The sequence below is a fragment of the Mastigoproctus giganteus genome, chromosome 1 (genome assembly GCF_048544385.1).
Source record: "Mastigoproctus giganteus isolate SK-2022 chromosome 1, ASM4854438v1, whole genome shotgun sequence".
NCBI classification, from domain to species: domain Eukaryota; kingdom Metazoa; phylum Arthropoda; class Arachnida; order Uropygi; family Thelyphonidae; genus Mastigoproctus; species Mastigoproctus giganteus.
Window position 1 is genome coordinate 51,907,156 of NC_143575.1, and position 21,274 is coordinate 51,928,429.

The window sequence follows — 21,274 nt, forward strand, 5'->3', positions numbered from 1 at the left end:
AGTTTAGTTAGCAAACGATTACGTTTCATAACATTAAACAAGGCACATGACCAACCATAATTTTCCCTTATGCATGTCGGAGAATTTAACTCACAGATGTAAACATCGCCCAAGTGGTGCCACCTACCGGTAAAATTCTATAATACTGAGTTTGAAATAAAGTGTCTTTAGGAAAGTTTGTTGTCTTTTGTTAAAGTTTATGCAGTGGCTGCCAAGTCCATTTGGCAAGTCGAGAACTGTGGCTGTGGATTGATGACTACTCTCGAACCACAGCTTCGGATGATGATTTCTACAGTGTAGTAGGTGACGAACGTACTAGAGAAAATAGCATGGCTATGCTACAGATAAACCCGGAGCCTTGGAAATGGGACACAAGTCAGTCTACCAGCTACCTCCCCTCTTCTCCTGGCAGCCCATAAGTCGCCTCACCAACCACCGCTACCGCGCGCGCGCGCGATCGCGCAAAGCAGCCCCCAATGTAGCCGTGGTTCGCTTTCGACAGACGCCGTAGCTTCAACCTGTCGTAGCTGGAGTGACCGATCGAACACTCGCGTTCCACGTCTGCGAGATGAGGCACGGCGACAGTGGTGTTAGTGAGACGATTGTGCTTAGAGCTTGTAGATTTATCAACTTTTCCAACGTGGAGTTTTTATCAAGTAGTAGTAGTGATGTGCTGGTGTCTTACGAAAGCACCGATTGGTTTATATGGCACTTGGTGAAAACTCTCAAAGGTAATTGGAGAGTGCTTAAGTTTCACTGAAGTTTTATTTTTATTATTTTAATCGGAGTGAGTTGTAAAGTTTAAAAATTATTGGGTGTAAAGGATGAAGGTGTCCATTAGCTTCAACACTCAAATGTGAAAGTGCTAAACACTTGACAATAATGTGATACTTCAGATGGCGTGCTACTTTAGAATTTAGAACATCTGTCATTATCATGGATGTACGTTGTTTCTACTGGACTATAGCCGTTGGCCTGGGGTGCTGACCGTGTGCATTCCTACCTTTTCCCCAGCGTTCCTCCCGACGCGCCACAAGTAAGGCACCGCCGTGGGGCCGGCGGCGAAAGGAGGCATGGGGGATATTCTAACCCCGAAGCGACAAACAGTAGTGGACCGGTTACGCCGCCGGTTTGAGCTCTACCGCCGCCACCAAAATGCCTGCCTTCCGCGCTACGACAACACAGCCAACGGACTATATAACCAACAGCGCCAGGAAACTTTACTTTTGAAGCAGCGTTTCTTAGAAGCAAAGGCGAAAAAGGCCAAGAAAAGTGATCACAGAAGTACGAAAGACCCTAGTGCAACTCCAACGGATACCCAGAGGTTACTATCGGTAAGTGTTGATTTAGTTTTACTTAAAACTTTCATTCTCTGTTGCTCTGCCTCTCCAGGCATTATACGTAGTTCAGCTTGTCTATCTTTTGGTGGTAGCAGACGACAGGCCAACATGGGTGCTATTAAGCAACGTAACTGCATGGGTTTATCTTGTATGATTTTCGTTTTCGACAGTTATATTCAAATATGCAAAATATTATTAGGTCATTTAGAGATTATTTGAATAAAGTAGTATTTAAAAATTGAATATTAGTGCGTTAATACTTAATGAATATATAACTGCTTTTATCATTTATAAAATCGCCTTGAATTCGCCAAGAGTTTTTATTTTTTAATTTTTTTTATAAATACCACAGAGTACGGTTTATTTTCGAATTCTAATAAAACTATGCACACATTTAGATAATTCTCTAATTAAAATGAAATTTAAATCAGGCACGTTATTAATTAGCATTTAAAATATCGACGAAACATGAAATACAAATTAAAAGTATGAAATATATTTGTTTAATTACAGTCAAATTTTGTAAACATCGACATTTAGTAATGTAGATCGGACTTTTTTTTAGAATGGAATTCAAAATATGACGCGCGTGCATGCTGTCTTGTAATTGGCTTAATTTAATTACCCTGAGATTAGGGGGGGGGAATGCTTTAGTGTGGAAACAAATGCGCAGTCCGATGGCTGTTTACACATATAAATAATAAAAAAAAGTTTGGACTTTCATCGGTTACATGATATGTATTAGACCTCGTTCAGTTTTGTTTTTAAAGAATGCTGTTTGTGTGTGTGGGGAGGGACAAGGTTAGGAATTTTTATGCTTTGATTTATTTTAAAATTGAAATAACAAGATATAGTGTTATAATTTTGTAATATCGATATTTCTGATACAAATGCATATTGGCTATTCAGTTCCACTTACAAGTTATAGTTTCCTGTATGTAAAGAAATACAAACGTCTGCAAAAACTGGCTCACTCTTACCACTCATGCGCGCGCGCATGCACAAACAAAATCTTTATTTCTCTTGCCATTACGCTATTCTCACCTTATTGATGTGAAATCATGCCTGTTAGCTGATTAATTAATTTAATTAAAATAAAAAATATTTATAATAAAGTGCTATAACATTTATTTTGTCTAGGTCTTTTAAATTGCGCGTAAAAAACAATTGCGTGGTAGAACATAATCCTACTTTCGGAAAACAAAGGGGAAAATGATATAGAAGAGGGATCGTTGGAAAATTTATACATAAAAATGGCATAGAAAATTCTCATTTTCTGAGAAAAGTGAATTCCTGTACTATAAGAACAATAATGGAAAACAAAGTAAATTTTCTGGAAACTGAATTTTGTACCACCATAAATTGAAACATATTTTCAAAATTATTATTATTAGTGTTATCAATATAGTTTCGGAGTATATATATACTTCGATATAATTTTTGCAAAAGGTTGTAGGTGTAATGAACGATAAACTGTTAGCTATCCACATACTAAGTGCAATAAAAGTGGAATAATACCTTACCACTTTTATTTTTCTGCCATGTTTCCAAAACCAGATAATGGCGACCAGCACTGACAAATGATAATGTAAGATTAGATTACTTTCATATTCCATTTATACACCTAAATGTAACCGAAGTCCATAATAAAGCGGGTATCGACACGAATTAATTAAAAGCAAGCGATAGTGAAAGATGAGCCACCAGATTCACGTTAGCTAAAATTCACAGTTAGGTAGTACCAAAGGTTGAAGTCTTTAGATAAACGTGCAGTATTAAAAAAATACTAAAATAATAATAATAATAAAATAAAATTTCGTTAAAATTTAGTTAATGCCTTTATTTTCTGGGTACAGTGATTGATAAAAAATTAATTTGATCGAGAAAAACAAATATTAAAATCAATTTAAGAGATAGGATCGGAATGCACAATTTGGAGCAGCTTCATTTATTCAAACACTACTCAGCTTTGGTGTCCGAATCCTATTTGAATGGAAATTACTTTTAGCCGATACATTCGGTTGCATCCATAGAAATGACTTCTAGAATCGAAGGATACTTACCGTCTCTTCTAATCTTTTCTCGGAAAGGTTAAAGGTTTTGGCCTAGAAAGATATGCCAAACGTACAAATGGTCGCAACCGAGAATTTCGTCTGGTTGAAGAAATACGGAAGACGGTTTATAGAAAGAGAATACCTTTATTTCAAAGTTTTACAATATAAATAACGATCAATTGAACATTTAGGTAAACTGGATGGTGCTGTGAAAGCCCTTCGTGACACAAGACGGGGGATTTTGCTAATTGTCACTCGTTTGGAAAGCTTTGAGGTTCAAATCCTGTCCATAACTAGTGGAATTTCTTAAAATCCATTTCAGGCGGGACTGTAGTTAGCCAGTCTCAGGTGGAAGTTGAGGAGTTTCATTCTTGTACATGTTGACTTGTATTGGAGCTTATATCATTAGTCAGTTATTTCATATTATAATTATAATATGGAATATTCTTCACTTGTACATCTGGAACAGCCATGCCTTGCCAGTGTGAAATTAGTTATTCGAAATCCCGAAAGATACATTTAGCACCATCTGGTTTCAGATGAGTGCGACTCGTCTATTCAAGATACTCTGAATACAGCCTTTAGGGGTTAAAAATAATCACAATATATTATGCAGGATAAAATAAAAATAATTCAAAATATAACTTATGAATAACTATAGGTATTTCTTATTATATTTCAGTTAATTCTTAAAAAAAATTGGAAATGTTACGATGTTCAAAGATTCTGATCAAGTTTAACTAATTCCTTGACCCTTTACTTTGTGTATTGAGGATGGAAATGAAACTTCCATTAATATCCGTTTGACATCGAAATTTGAAGTGCCATAAAATATTCTAAATTTTTGTAGCACGATCCTGCTTTCTTTCCATATATATTTATGAATAATATATATATATTATTTTATTTATTTTTTTTTTTAAATTTGAAATCAAGTCATGCGATTCGAGTATCTGGTTCTAAGATTTATCAGTTAATTGAAGGAAACGATTCTCTGTGCAAGTTGCAATGCAAAATAGAGTAATGAAGACCTTGATTTGCTTTGTTATATTCATGGGCGCCGGCAGGATATTTTGCAAGGTGGTGCATGTGGGAAATAAATATTTTGTTCACCGAATTTTCGAATACATGCAATATCTTATGTTTCGATAAATTAATAAAAATATTAAAAATTGTCTATTACTTCGAAATTCAAAGGTGGTGCACGCGCAACACCTTGCACCATATGCTGTTGGCATCCATGGTTATATTCATGGTTATATATACCTAGTAAGTCTTCCTTCAGAGGTTGGTTAGTGAACATTAAAAGTAATGTTTAGTTATTTCACAGATAATTTGAAATTTATATCATTAGAAATTACGACACACTGCTATCCTAATTATTGTATTTTTATTCCAGTGATAAAATTAATGTTTTTAAAAGAAAATTAAAACTAATGGAAGAGCAGGTATTAAAAAACAATATGAGCATGTTATCTTAACTTCATGATTTTATCCAAGAAAATAACATATCTATGACCAAAAATGTGACTGACGACATCCACGAACATATAAAATCTTTTCATACAAGTTTTAAAAAATATTTCCAGGAAGACTTTACAGCAGAGGATTGGATTAGGAACCCTTTCGCATTCTCGAATGAGATCACAGAAGATGTGATGTACAAGGAGTCATTCATAGGTCTGACAGGGACTTAATGTTGAAGTTTAAGAGTTCAAACTTAACAAAATTTTGGCTATCTTATCTGCCAAGAATATCTCCTACTTTCTGAGCAGGCAATTAAAGTTTTAATGCCATTTAATTCGACTTACTTGTGTAAGGCTGGATTTTCAGCGATGATTGCAATGAAAAATAAATATAGAACTTCGATGAATATTGAATCAGATCTTCAATTAATCAATCCAGATTCGCTAGTAAAAGCGAAACAGATTCAAAATTCGAAATAGAAACAAAAAAAATTCAAGTAAAGAGGAAAATGTTTAAATCACATGTTATGTGAAAATATAAAAACCTCATTTATAAATTGAGGAAGAGCAGGTATTAAATTTTGACTTTTCAAAACAGACTTATGTACTCATTAATTAACACACCGGTACGTCATAAGATACCAATGTGGTTGACCGGTGCGCTGGCTAGGAACCTCTGACCGATACTATTCTCTACGGAAATTGCATTTTTGGTTACTAGCTTGATAATATAAACATTCTCTGTCTAGTTTCACCCTGGTGAAATGCATTGAAAATGAGGTGCGAGTTGTACTGTATATGGGAACTTAATCCAGAATTGTTGGGGGGGGGGGGGTCCATCAAATCAGTGACAGTTGGTGAGAGGGAGTTAAGGGCAGCAGTAATTTGAGCTCTGCTTATCTTAATACTGTTGTTCTTAAAAAGTCATGGACCCGATCATAGGGTTGAGTTACGTGGGAGGTGGGGGGGGGGGTAGAAAGGGAGGCCATTTTCTCTGCTTAAAGTATTACTTTATTTTTAGTTTGCAGCTGGTATTTTTTATTATTATTATTTTTTCTGTTAAATAAAGAAGATTGCATGGGCTCACAAAGTAGATCGATCGTTCATTAGGAGCACATGATGCGTTTCATGCCTTGGAGAGGATTTGATTATAATGGAAGAGATTGGCAAGTGCCGATATCTGCCACCTTTTCGATCTCGCCGAGATACAGACTAATTTTGCTGCGGTAGAGGCCGTTACCGAGTTGATCCAACTAGTAAGGGGAGTAACAGCCAAATGAAGGTTGCAGCTATGCAAAACGTCTGGGGGGAAGAGAGTTCCAGCAAATAAACCTTTTTTTGCATCGAAGTAATCGGATATGATTTTAGGGTTTTAAACTGTGGAAGGGGAGACATCTATATATTACTTGGCTCGTGCTTCAATTCAAACTCTGTTCTTAATATATATACTTTAATAATAATAATATACTATTAAACTAACCATAATGCATTTCTGCTTAGTGGACACATTGCTATTGCGCAAGACCAGCCGCTGTGCTTTAAGTTTGATTAATATATACGTGTCACAAATACCATGTAAGAGACTCCATTTGCAGTTTTTGTGACGCAAGTTATAGGGGGATAGCTAGTAAATAAAATGCTTAGAAAAATTATTTAATTTAACTATATGTGTAGTTAGTTTCTGACAAAACAGAATGTTGGCGAAGGTAAGAAGAGAGAGCGGGTGAGGAAAAAGAGTAAAAGTGACTTTGTGATGTAATCGATCCTCTTCGAACAGAGTCCATAATTTTTGGAACGACTGAAGACTATTACCGCTCCAAATTTTAAATGGTATTCCCAGGCGGGACGCGTTTTGAGATTCGTACAGGATTGATAGTTGTGGAGAAAAATTACAGGTAGAATGAAAGAAGAGGAAAGTTTATGGATACCCAAAAAACTGATATTTGTGTCAAGAAAAGTCAGAACAGGAGGTTCTCAAACTTGAGAAAGACAATTTCTAAGAAGTTAGCGAAATTGAGAATTTCGCTAACTTCGTTATAATCGAGAAAATATTCTAATGGCATTGATAGGTCTTCTGATATGTCCAAAAAACGACAAAAGGCTATTGCACATTTAATAATTGTACCAGGTCACGTATACCCTGCAGTATTTCACGTTTCTCCCAATAGATGACCGCTTTCAAGATGATAAAGGCGACCATACATCTCGCAACATCTGTTTGAGTGCATGATGGGGAATTTAGTTACTCTCCCTAACCGTTTTCCGGTCTCGAGATCAGAACCTATGGCAGGTGTGAAATTACGCTGGAAAAAAATTCGACTACTAGCTGCATCCATGCCACGGCGAATTCAAGCTGTAAGTATAGGTCGTAAAGGATTCTGATGTAATGTTTTAGCTGTGTACTACATAAAGCTATTATATGTACCTCCCAGGATAAAAATAGTCAGAAATTTAAGCACCAAAACCGCTGGCTGGTGCATTTAAGAACCAAAACCGCTGGCATATCCAACGGTTTGGTATGTAGTGAAAAGCTTGTGAAGAGAATAAAATGAATTCAGTACTGTAATCATTAGCAAGCACCAGAGCTGTGCAAATGAAGGGTTGTATTGGATGCGCTGCACCAGGGTCACCGATATAGGGGGTCTCAATTGAGGGAGTCATCAAAGTCTCAACATAAATAAACGAGGCCCCTTAACCCCTTTTGCATCCGGGCCCCCAAGTACCTTTGCACAGCCCTGGCAAGCACCGTGATGTAACTCAAAAGGGAAATGGTTACGGTTTTAAGAGTCCAGTCCGTTACCCATTCAGTATTGTTTACAGAACGTTTTGAAAAGTGTTACCTGGAGTAACGCTTTTTCCATACACATACTATCCATACACAGAGCATAAAGAGTAGTTGTTCTTGCACAACTGCTGCCTTTGCAGCAGTTGTGCAAGGGCTGGTAAACTGACCGAAAAACATGTAGCAGTCACAAGCTGCGAAGCAGAATATGGAAGACCACTTTGCAAGTGGCCATCAACATTAAGCTTGTTTTAGAATTACTTAAATTTTTTTTATTTTTTTTATTTCAAAAAAGTACCATAGAGGTACATACAAATTTGAATAAAATTTCCATGTTGAAGTAAAGGATAAAACCAAATTAGGCAAGTAATTAATGAGATTTCTGGCATTGATGTTTTCCACAAAATTAATTTTTTGATTTTATGCTTCGCGATCCACCATTTTCCGGTCCCTGCTCTATGGACAGAGGTGAAAGAACAATAGAAATTCTGTTTAGTACCAGAATGGGCAATAGTGAAGAAACACAATAAACGTGTCACTTACAGGCTTGAATTATTTGAAACAATAGCTCATCCAAGGAAAAGATGAACAGATATCATGTAGATCGTTCTAATTAATATATAATAATAATGCCAACTGGGACCCTTATTTTGTTCAGAACATGAGCAAATACTGAAGCCAATGGAAATGTCATTTGCTATTTTAGAAGTTGGAATTAAGGAAAAAAGGTTTCGAATTGGATTTTACTGCATACGATATTCTGGGGAAGGAAGGGAGATAAGAAAGAGTACTGATTTTATTTGAAATTGTTTGCCTAATTATAGACTTTATTTCTATAAGTAATTGGATTACGGATTTTTAATAAGCATTTGATTTGGTCTTTATCAAGGAAAACTTGATTTTATTTTATCGTTTTAAAATTTCCATGTTGAATTAAATTGTTGCTTGGCGAAGAACGAGCCTGTGGATCGGGTTCGTGTTGATAAGTTTTATCGCGCATTTCGAAAATCCACATTGTTTTTTCAGTAGTTAACAGTAGAGACTTGCAGACTGAATTAACTCAGTTTTCATTCATAAGGCTTTTGATGTGTTTGCGCAATTATAAACAGTTATGAGTAACCATTGCCACTGATTAGGCGGTCGGGGAAATTTTAAAAACCAAACGAATAACATTTTCGGTGCAAAGTTGAACGAGGTGGGTGGCAACCGAAAACAATAAACGCAGCCGTTCGGCATATCTAAGTTTGACACCCCAGTGTAGAGGAAAGATAGATCTCTATATATCATCTTCCTATTCCATAAGAAAAGGAGGCTGTTTCAAATAAACGTGTTTCCGATTTTGTTTCTTTTAAAGAGACATCACTCGGTCTTATTGCGGCACATGGAAATAATGTTATTCACATATGCTTGATAAATACAGTAGAATGACAACTCGCATTTGTCTTCCTTCAATGTTAACTCGTTTTCATTCTGAAACTTCTTGTCTAACTCTTCTTTAACTTGGTTTCGTCTTTATCAATGTTATAAAAATAGCGATTAACAAATTTACTCTCCTTAGGACTTTAAATAGTTTATGTTAAATCAGAAGCCTTGTTCTTGAGTGGAGGTTATGCGTTTGGAATTATTATTATTTTTTTATTCATCGAACTATTTTAGTTGGATATATTTGTCTAATCCATGCATTCCCAACGAGTTATGTGGTGTTGGCTTTCTAATGCAGGCATCTTTGGACCTGTGTTCACTGAAGGTACAGTCGCTTCTGATGTTTACCCGGATGTTTTGCAAATGACTGTTTCTTTTCTGATGGGTTGCGGAGCTGATACCATTGAAACCAGGTTAAGATGGCGCAATGCTTCATACAGTGGATATTATGATGGATTTTTTGAAAGAATCATTTGGAAACATTACTCTCAAATAGATTTCCTGTGTTCATGGTGGATGTGCCTTTTGGCGGTCTATCTTTAAATCACAAGTGACTATTTCCATTGGGGATATCTCAAATAGAATGTGTTCAAAAAGTGTTCTTCTTTCAAATCAACAGTACAAAACGAATCTTTGTACTGTTGATTTGAAAGAATACAGAAAGAGATGTTTTGAATCTCCACAGATGCTATGAAAGGTGTACGCAGGCTGCCGAATTTTATTACTCGACTTTAACACTCATTTTCACAATGAAAATGCGATATCGAACATATTTCGCTTTGAACACTGTATCTCTGTGTACAATAATTTTAAATGAATAATTAACAAAATCTGTTTTTTGTTTTACTCTATAATCAACTGAAATGATTCGTTGAATAGAAACTTGTAATATATTTGGTGTGAATTGGTCTCCATATTGAATCAGCTCGTGTAAATTATTTGTTGTACCGAAAATTTATCAGGTTTTCATTGAATCCCCATCCCAAAGTTTAGCATGGGCAACCATTTTAAATCTGCAGTAACTCCTGCCATATGTCATATATCTGGGATTGGCTGTCTTTCAAGATATCTTTTTGTAAGGAACCTACAGTAGTTTCATATCGTTTATGTAACCGTAATGTGATTACTCTTGGCTCAGGAATTCCCCTGCATTTGTCTTTAGGAACACTATCAAGTAATATTTAGGTACTTCTAATCTAGTTTCGAACTCCTATTCAGGGTAGTTTGACGTAACTGAGTGGTCAAGGCAGGGAAGTTAATTATTTCAACCAATAGTTCATTCAAGGAAAAGAGGAAGAGATATCACGTAAAAACTGCAGCTATTATCAACCCACTGCAGGATCGAAGCCTCCTCAACAATTCAATTGAGGGAAATAGACCATAATCTGCCACGCTGGTCCAGTGCGGGTTGGCAGATCGACTGTTTTTAGTAGCCAGGGGCTTGAACCCCGGTCTACTCAAAGAGCGTGTGCTACTACACTCCCGCTCTTGACCACTCGGCTACGGAGGCCATTCGTCCTAATTGATATTATAATAATGCCAAATGGGACTCTTATTTTGCTCAGAACATGAATAAATACTGAAACCATGGAAATGTCATTTGCTAAAAGAAGTTGGAATTCAGGATAAAAAAGTTCCGCAATTACAGTTGTATACGAGTTTGGGATGAACATTATTCGTCCCTACGATAAATACGTTAACGTGCTTGTATTTTCATATTGTAAACTACCGTGGTCTGTGTGGCCATTTAGGAGTATAAACTTAATGTATTTTGTTTATCTTTTTCGGAACTGTAATTTCTGCAGCGAATTGGTATTTTGGGATGGCGTAAATGTTATGAACAAGTATAAAATAAATATATTTTGTATAAGAGGGTATTAGATCCTGGGCTTGGAATGGACCGGAGCGCCCGAGAACGCCGTTCTTTTCGTCACACGCATTGGTAATGTTATGTACATACATACTTGATTATTAAAAATAAGATATTTTATTAATGAGCGTTCCGTTTATGTAAACTTTTCTATTTCGATGCCTAGATAGATCTTGGTGTTGTAAACGAGAGTCATCACTAGCTTGGAATAGCATTTTTCAAGAAGTGGTCTGGTGCTTGAGTTCTTTCATGGGGATACACAGCACTAGGGCTGCTTCAAGACTAAGTTCATTTTCCACCCCCACTCTTCCAAACATGAAAAAATCTGTGTAAGGAAACATTTCATTTTGGTGCTACTGAAAGCTTGTGCCTGGATGCAGCCGCTGCTATGGTCCTAGACAGCATCTTTAAGAACTATCGAAAATTAATAACAACATGTTTTATTTTATATTTTGCGCTTTCTTGTATCAATAAATTGTACCCTTTCTGATCTAGCATCTTTTTGTAATAATGTTTCGAGTAAACATTCTTAATATGAGCGGTGGGAGGGGAAGTCCACAGTATGCTGCCTTTGTTTACTGGTGCTCTGCAATTCTAAAAATGATGATTAATACACTTTCCTTTCAAAGATTGAAAAATAACTTCTTCAACGAACAATATTGATCATATTATGTTAGGCGTGCGATTTTTGATCGACCACACAATCGTGGTGCACGGCTGATCATGTACTTAATCGCATGAAGTCCTCCGACACATGAAGTTCCACACAAATGAAACGCTAGTGATGGGTCGATTAAAAATTTCCATTAACTCGAAATGCATCGCGTAATTCGAAAAAAAAATTTGCGAATGCAACTCGTGTGTTTGTGAAACGCGTAACTCGAAAAATACTTGTACCTAGGGATGGATTAATTTTTGAAAAATCACCAATACCGGTAATTATTGTTTTTATCATGTCTACGGTCCTAAGCCTGTAACAGTACACTTCAACTTTCAGATAATCTTGCTGAGAAAAAAAAAAAAAAAATCTGCGAGGTTAAATCTTTCCCCCTGTTATTCCTATGATTTCAGATCTACATTCCAGGAAGTTTTCGTACAGATATCATCTGGATACGAACAGCAAGAGAATAATGAGGAAAGGCATCATCCTTCATGTAACGATCTTTTCCTTGATGCTGTTGTTGGAGTTTTTTTTTTTTTTTTTTAGCGCAAAGGCTACTATCTTTTCCTTGAAGTTGTTTATAGATAAAAATCATTTAGCATGCTTAGATATGAGTCTGTAGTTACTTTACCATCAAACTAAAAGGTCTGAGTAATAATACATCAGACTTAATTCTTCCGGGAAAAAAACAACAACTTTAAGAACTAATTTCTTTTTAAAGAATGATTTTGCTTGATACACATAATTATAACCATCAACAGTCTGTTTAATTTGAAAACTGCTTTGTCAGGCTAAACAGTCTGTTTGAGAGAATTGCCGTTTGCCGTTACCCAGTGCATAAAACTTCTGCAAATTCCATATATTTTGCCATCTTCACTGATGGCCGCGCTTCATTTGAATGTGTAAGGCTTGAATCCAGTGCTTTTTAAGATCAGTTTCATGGAGATTCTTAATACATTTAATTCGCTAGAAAGGAGTCGATATTGGTGACCAACCTCTTAGAATGGCTTCCTGTAGGAATTAGTTTTATTCGCAGTTCTTCGTCTACCACATCTCGGAAGATTTCTTACACTATAACTAATATCATAAAAAAGTTTGTATTCGGTAAATATTATGAATCTTGAGGGTGCTAAAGCAGCATTTACCTTTACCCTTTATGGTTGTACAATATTTAGAATTTCATGTTTTGCATATAACTTCGCAATTTGTATCCTGCTCAGTATTTCTTTCCCCCTGTTATTCCTATAAAATTTATGTCCCGAGACAGACATTTATAAGTATTCGTTGAAAAAAATTAACAAAAATAGTGTCTCATGACCCACCCTGTATATAATTAAATATTTAGAGTTAGATGATTTCTATAAGTATGATATCGCATTATACAAATATATTCCGATACAAGAAAGATTTGGAAACTGTGGCACTTGAAATTGTTACAAATACATCAAACCTTTAGGGCCTGAGGAGCGGTGTGGAATAAACATTCTAGATTAGGATATATTAAACTTGCGTGTCGTAATATGAATACCTCCTTGTTCGCGAATTTAGTAGGCAGGAAATGGATTCTGGATGATCCATAAAGTTTTCTTATTTGTGAGTCAGCCATTCCTGGCCCGCGCCTTGTGGATATGCGCACACAAAGTGAAGCAGGCCTTAGGGATAGCCACTCCCTGAATTGTCGCAGTCGTATCTCGTATGTATGGCGCCGAAAGGGTCGTGGGGAGGAACTGCGGCATGATAATCACTTGTTTTACAGCCAGCCTTCTTTCATACTACAGCTAATGGAAGCCAACGCAGAACTTCAAGAATGGGGGCTTTATTGGCTCTTTTGCAGCAGTTGTTGGTACTTCCCATTTCCTCCCTGTACAGCCAGTAAATAAGAATTTCCACCCAGCCACGATCTTCTATTAAGCAGTGCCAGGATACGCTAAAAGTTTAAACCGATGTATTATGGGAATTAGCGCACTACTCCTTCCACTAAAAAAAAGAATTCGAACAGTAGCGAATGGTGCCAGTGATGGTATTGATCATGAATGAACCTTTGAATATAATGCACCTATACAGGATTATTGAGAGGTATGTTGTTTTATATGCCAAGTTGAATTTTCATTTCAGTACAGTCTGATTAAATTTCACTTCAGCATCGAATTTAAATTTTATTCCTTTGCTTGATTATGCTCTGTTACTCATCTATAATACAGGAATATTGAATAAGTACTGTAAAGGAATGAAATCATTATAGTATGAAAAGTAATACCCCCACCACCACCACCACACACGGAAATTGTGCTTTTAGCAATACACTTCGTATTTCCGTCAAGCACAAAGCCTAATCGCTGCTTTTCTCTCACCATCTGAAAAAGGCTTAAGTCAAATCCCGTCTCAACTGAAGGAATGTTTTTGGCTATATTTTGAGGAAAAAATCCCCAATGTGGTGAGGGATGCATGCTCTTTTTTGCTCCCTCTCGGAAACTCAGGTTTTTCATCCTGGAAACGTCAATATAGTAATGTACAATTTGCAGACATTAGGACACCTCATGGTCTTTAGTTATCTTTGGCCTATTCTAAAAAACTCAACTAATACATTGGCGCGCTTTCGACCGAGTTTTTCAAAAGACCGCATTGCGTTCATTAAAAAGTTCCAACAGAAGCAAAGTGGAAGTTGATTTTCTACAGCTAAACGGCATTTTAGGCTCGAATCCCATAAAGACGGAAAGTTTTTTTTCTTCTTCTTCTTCTTCTTCTTCTTCTTCTTCTTCTTCTTCTTCATCATGCCATGGTCGGTTGGTTGATCCTTTCATGGACTCCTGGATGAAACACCCGGAAACTCGGGTGTTTCATCCAGGTAAAATAAGTATACCGTCACTAGAATACATGCAATGTACGGGCACATATATTGTTGTCTAAAAATTTAGTCGATTTGGCACAAAAATAAAACAATAATGACTACAATCCCAGCATCCAAGCAAGATTCTTTTGTGGAAGATATTTTTTAAGGTGATTAAATGAAGATGTCTCGTGTGCTGCCTTCGGTATTAGTAGTGTAGGTTTCTGAAACCTGCAAGGTGTTGTGGAGGAACCTAACATTGAGATGGGGGTCTTTCTCAGAATTTCAAAGCAGTTTAACATTGCTCAGATCGATAGCGATTTTATTATGCCCTTAACTGTTCCTGGAAAAGTCAGAACTCATGTTGGGAAAATATTGTGGTTTCTTCATGCTAATGAAATGAGGAATCCCTCAGACTGAGATCTTGCACTATTTCTGAGTCAACCCCGGCCACAACACAAAGTTGATGTACTGTTCACTATCCAACAGAAAAGCAAGAGTTGTACTTTCTGTTCTTTGGCCCTCGCAGTTTGTTTGTTTGAGAATTTTTTAGGCGCATGGGCGTCTATGGACATAGTGCGGCAGCCCTCGCGGTACCACAGTGGTTATAATCACGGTCCTGCCACACTAGACACTAGGTGTGGATGAGGTTTGGGTTTGATCACGTCAAAGATTCGAGAAATTTTTAAGGGCGTTTTTCACAACGTGGCGGAGTTAGTCGGTCTCTGATAGGGTTTCATGGTTTTATCTTCCAGATACTCAGATGTTTTGTCCAGCAAACCGAACAGTGGAAACGAAAAGTGTTTAACATATACTTAATAAGCTGTTCCTTGATTGTAGACGCAGGGCTTCATTATGGGAAGACTTCCTGGAGCCTCCATCTTGGTAATAAAAATAACCTATTGGAAGCAAAACCTAACAGTAAACAACCTTATGGGGGACCAAACGTAAATCTCTACTAGAAGATTTACGTTTACCCATAAATTCATGGTTAATGATGTAAAATGATTGCACACTCCATAGAATGATTTCCTTGTGATTTCGATTCGATCCACTTGTGTTTGTAAAATTCCACAGATTGCTTACTCACAAATTCTCTAAACCTCTGCCTATTCCCCACTTAACCATTCTGTCATAACACGTCTGGTACGCACGTTTCTGCTGCTACCAGTGTAGTACATCAATGATCCACTTTATGTTTATGCCCATGGACAGCGATGTTGTTTCGACATCTTTCAGTCTCCTTGTATTTTAGCCCATTTGAAGAGTAAGCTTCTGCATTGCGGCAAGATTGTGTCATTGGTATGACATGCCACTACGTCATTGGTGTAGATAGTGTTAGGAATCAGATCTTGTTATATGAGTGGTATATATGAAGTGGGCTGAAAATATTATACTTTAAAAAGGTCTCACTGACTTTTTTAAAGTATCGTAATTTGTCTCATAGTTCTATCAGATTTCTTGTGAGAGAAACAAGTTCTGGAACTAAAATGCTTTCAACAGTTCAGAATTAGAAGATGAAGAGTGAACTACAACAAGGTTGAAACTAATAGAAATGTCGCACATCTAGATAACTGCGTGATTAAGACACCAATCTTTGTTATCGTGGGCTTCCAGTTTCTCTGTCTCTCGTAGTCTAAGTTTCGCTCCATCTCGTGTTAAATGTCCATAACTTAATCACGGTGATGACAGACAAATTACGAATCTCGCAGCGTGGCTTCATAATTTCTGCAAGTATCACTTGCAAAATGTTCTCAGTTGAGAACGGCACGAGCCAAAGTAGTTTACGAGTTATGCAGCATCTCGTATGTTATGATTCATAGTCTGTCATCGTTATTAGGTTATGAACATTTAACGTGTATGGAGGAACAAGATTGAATGCTCTGACTGCTTCCGGGAAGCAACTGTGTTTATTTAATTACAACACTGGCGTTCCTTGTGTGTGCATACACTACTCCACAAAAATAATGGGTACGATCTCCAAATGTGGTCTTAAAATATCGTTGAGCGCATTACTGAAGAACTAACTTTGCTTCTACCCATCTTTATTGCAGTTGCTTTCCTCTTCCTATTGCTGCTTACATCACTTCGAGAACTTTTTATTTTTCCCTTGCTTGTACAACTGCTTGTTAAGCTGCCCCTACCCCCAGCTTTTACATTCGGTGACCTCTTTTTCTTTTCATAACTATGCGAGCGAAGCGGCGGCGCTGATACATCGTGTTCAATACGATTTCAGTGATAGTTAGCTAACGTTCTGTTAAGTCTTTTGGTCAATATTTTAGTCGTTTGGTCTCCTCAGTCCCTTGGCTCACCAGTTGGCGGTAGGAGATCAATCCAGTTATTTCTGTTCATTTTTTACAGAAACCTGGTCATTAGCGAACTCATTCGCGCAACTAGAATTTTGCAAATGTTCTTTACGGCACTGTTTCTCAATCTGTGACCCGGTGCCAGTCGGTGACCTTCTTTCTGCCTGTCCGCGGAATTAGGACATTCTGAAACTAAAAGTTTGAAATACTGCTGCAAATGAAAGTTTTGCTCGAATATTAAGTTTAATTCCAAGAAAGAAGTGGGCATAGAAGGTATTAGTAACATTTTTCCTTTTGAAGCATGTCCGCAGATGCCAATTACATACCTCGTCCAGACAACAAAAGAACCCTTGCAGTTATTCAGTTTCCGCCAGTGACGTTTTCCGCTATTTTCCGTGCTGTCTTTTTAGTCTTTTCCTGGTGACTTTACGAGGTCTTCTTCGTATTTATTTTTCCAGCTAGCCTTTTCACAGTTACTCTATTCTAGCCGAGATTTGCAGCTGCTGCTCTTTCTAATCGAAATGAATCACCAGCTTAATGCTTTTTCTTTGTAGCTTTATTCGTACCTAAGTCCTTTCCTGGTATTGTCGTGTTTGTGTTTTTCGCTGAGTGGTAACTTGGAAAATCTGAAAGCTGATTTCAGATTGTTCATAATGTTGATTGTTCGGATATTTATGTAATGATAACCTAACGACTGGAACAAACGGGATATGGGTCCATGAGAGAAGAAACATAAAACCTTTTATTGCAGAAGATAACAAAATTACGCAAATAATGAAGTACACAGAGAGAAACATTTTAAGTAAGAATTTTGAGCTAATATATATATATATATATATATTTCCCCCCCCCTCTTGTTTTGGCGATATATTTGGTCATGTACACTAGTTCACAGAACGATCTGCAAGTTGTGTGGGGTGAAAAACTATATCACCTCCACCTGAGATCAGCTAATTACTCTCTCAGTTGAGAACTGTTGCAGTCTCCAACGGAACTGAAACCAAGACCTTTCCAAATAAATGATTAACATACTGACATACATACATAACATAACAAATGCACAGGTAAATAATTACATTCTTTTTTTTTTATTGAAAGACAAACGCCTCCACAACGTTCACCAACCTCGTGCACATGCTTCACTCTGTAATACATAACCACGCACGGCATCATTTGATGTTCCGATGTAATGTCAGCTTATGAAGGGACCCGATATAGTTTGTATATTTGTAAATAGTTTAGTATTTTATAAATATTTTAAATATTTGTATAGTTTGTAAATATTTTTGTCCTGCTCTTTTGGATGCAACAGTATTCCTCATGCATTATGGAACCCGAAGCAAAGGCCTTTTCCTAAGCGGCTTATGTAAACGCAGGTAAATAATTACATAGTGACATTTATTCCACCTTGAGAATGCCACATGGTGGGATAGCCAATGGGAGAAGAGGGATGCGAGTCATGTGGTAAAAGTGGGTGGGGTAATTACGTCACTACAAATGCACAAGTAAATAATTATATGTCATTTCCTGATTATATACCGATCATAGTGGCATAGTGTTTGGGCTAGGCGCCATCTGTGGTGTCTCACATCTGCACCATCAGTATACTCTTGATGAATACGGAACCTCTGTAAAAGCCAGAAAAGTGTTGTGTGTTGCATGTGTAGTTTAGTGTTGGGTTCTGTTGTTTGTGCTGGCTTCTTGGTCGCTGGGCCCTAGTGGGACTCCGCGTTGCCCGACACCATCACTGGGAGGTGAGCCAGGCTGTCCACAGTATTCTGGCTGCTCTCCATCAGGGGTCGCCTGAGATTCCTGACAAAAGAAAAATAAAAAAGAAGCAGAACGACTGAGGGTGATAGTGAAGGATGGAAGTAAAAAGGGGGAGGTAGAACATCAGTGTTTCGACAGGTGTCTTTTACATAGAAAAGATTTGACTTACTCCGTCATACCTCTATATTTAATGTAGAAAATCCTGCACGGGGGTTGGCAAGAAAAGCGAGCAGGGGGCGAAGTCCACTAGTACGTATGAACAAAAAAATCTCTTTGTAAGGAATGCCACATAACGTTTAAATCTTACATCCGACATAAATATGAGATCCCCCCCCCTTTCAAACTGTGTGAGTTGGAAAACGTTAACAACAGGAACGATAACATTTATAACAAAAACAAGAATAAATACAGTAGCGGACAAAAAAACTCATCACTTGTGAATTTTGCAAATAATGTGTTTTGCGCTGCATTGTGGTTTGCAGAAATGTTCGAAATGCATTTGTTAGATGGGATTATATCTCTGTGAATGAAATCCAATAAGATGACTCCACTTGATATACCTAATTGCTATAAATATCTTCCCAAATGATAAAATGCATAATTAATAGAAATATGAGAAATCATGCAAATAAATAAATAATTTTTTTGTTTATACTCCGGGACGACCAAACAGTCAGAGGAGTTCACAAATAGACAGAATACAAGAAACAGCACCGTATTCAGCAGTCACGGGCTTGAACTCCGGTCACTCAAGGCACGTGTACTTATGCACCCACAAGCCTGACCACTAGGCTACGGCGGCAAATGGCAATCATGACAACCAAACGTGCATTTTATTGCATTTACGTGTACAAACTGAAATGACAAGGTAACGTAATAGTATTATGTACTGTAAATCAGCAAAATAAGTCCTCAGTATTTTGTTGTTCCTCCTCGAGCTGAAATTACAGCCTTGCAACAATCTGGCATAGAGTTAATCAACTTCTGGATATACGGTTGCCCAATTTCGAGGTACCACGCCCTTACAATGCTCTCCTGCAGCTGAATCTTACTTGTTGGCTTCTTCTGAGCAATTTTAGACGACATTATGTCGTCCAGAAATTTTCAATAGGGTCCAAATCTGACTTTTGTCGGGCTAGTCCAACACTAAAGTCATAATTTCGGAGGTATGACTGCACCTTAAGGGAGAAAAACGAGGGAAAACTTTGGTGTAAGTGTATTTTAAGCCTTGTGAGACAAGAAGACAAACTCGTCATTAAATCAAAATAGCATAAAACTTACCAGTTTTGCTGTGTGTCTGAGTCCTGTTGAAAAATTCAGTTTTGAACGTCTGTGTGGCGATCCCTAATAACGGGTTTCAGGCGCTCCTGCAAGATAGCAGTGTAGTTTTGTGCATTCACCGTTCCGTTAATAAACTTAATCGCCCTACCCCTTTGCTTGTCATGCATCCCCAGACCATCTGACCGGCGAGGAACTTTACAGTCGGTGTTATGCAGTCAGGATGGTATGCCTCCGATTCTCGGCTTCTGACATATCGCTTCCCATCCGAGCCATGCAGGTTGAATTTCGATTCGTTAGAAAAGGTGACGGTGTCCCATTGCTCTTTTGTCCATGAAACATGCGTTTTAGCCCAAGCAAGTCGCTTCTTCCTCATTTGTTGGCTCAACAAAGGCTTTTTCTTGGGCCGATAGGCATGCAGATCACATTCTGAAAGCAGTCTTTGAATAGTTCGTGCACTTGTTTTACACCAGAGACCATCTCAAAGTCCAGTTTTAGATCAGGAGCACTAATATGGCGATTATGAAGGCATAGCCGTTTCAAATATCGATCTTGGGAAGGCGTAGTCACTCTCTTACGGCCTGATCCTGAACTTTAATTTCAGTACCCGGGATACTGTTGACTGGTGGCAGTCTATTTTGTCAGCGATAGTACGCGTAGAGAGAGCCCTTCCTGGGACAGAGCAACAGCAAATTTTTTTTTTTCTTGGTGTCAACTAAACATACGGAGCCATGCTTACACCTCCGCAAAACAGGATACTGAACGTGTATACCCTTCCAATGCCGTATTTGCGAAACGGCTGATGCAATTACTGTCCGATGCAATAGAAGCGTTATATGACGCAATACCTTTGCTTTGTGACAAACAAAATGACTGTAATTAAACAATACCTTATATGTTTCACTACAAATGTTACTTTTTGTAAGGTGATGCAGTTTTTTTGTCCTCCACTGTATATATATATTTTGATGAAAGTTTATCGAGCACATTCGGACCCCACGATTTAATTGCAAATGGACTCGAACTTGTAATCGCCAATAAACATTTTAGGAAACATTTTTCGGGAAATTTCAACTGGAACGCTCTGAACTTGATTTTAAAAATTTGTCAAGCGAAATGGCGTTCCAGTTCATTCCGGAACACCGTTTGTATATTGAACAATTCGAGTCCAATTATGAAATAAAAATAAGGTAACCTAGAGAAGTAAGTTGTGACCTCAAAGTTCTGAAACAGTGTTTAATAGGAAATGAGTGATTTAATGAAATTTAAAAAACGTAACTGAAACAATCAAGTTCAAGCCGTATTTGTTCAGTATGACTCGATATTTCAATGCTGATGTCACTGATCGTTATTTTTCACCATTATGTTCAAAAGCATCTTTTTTATTAATATATAAAAAAATTTTATATATGCATGAGTTTTTTTTTGTTTTTTTTTTTTTAAGTATTATATTTACATTGCTTGGACACTATTAGGACCTTGGTGGTTTCAGTTTTAT

General features: G+C 37.3%; 1 protein-coding gene across 1 annotated transcript in view; it reads left to right on the plus strand.

The window, feature by feature from the left end:
* Positions 1–221: 221 nt before the first annotated feature.
* The window catches only part of LOC150090796 (uncharacterized), a 184,196-nt gene continuing 163,143 nt past the window's right edge, over positions 222–21,274 (plus strand). Inside the window, exon 1 of the mRNA XM_090372819.1 lies at positions 222–1,334. Within this exon, the coding sequence (XP_090228945.1) occupies positions 1,074–1,334 (261 nt within the window). The 5' untranslated portion in view covers positions 222–1,073. The remainder of the gene's footprint in view (positions 1,335–21,274) is intronic.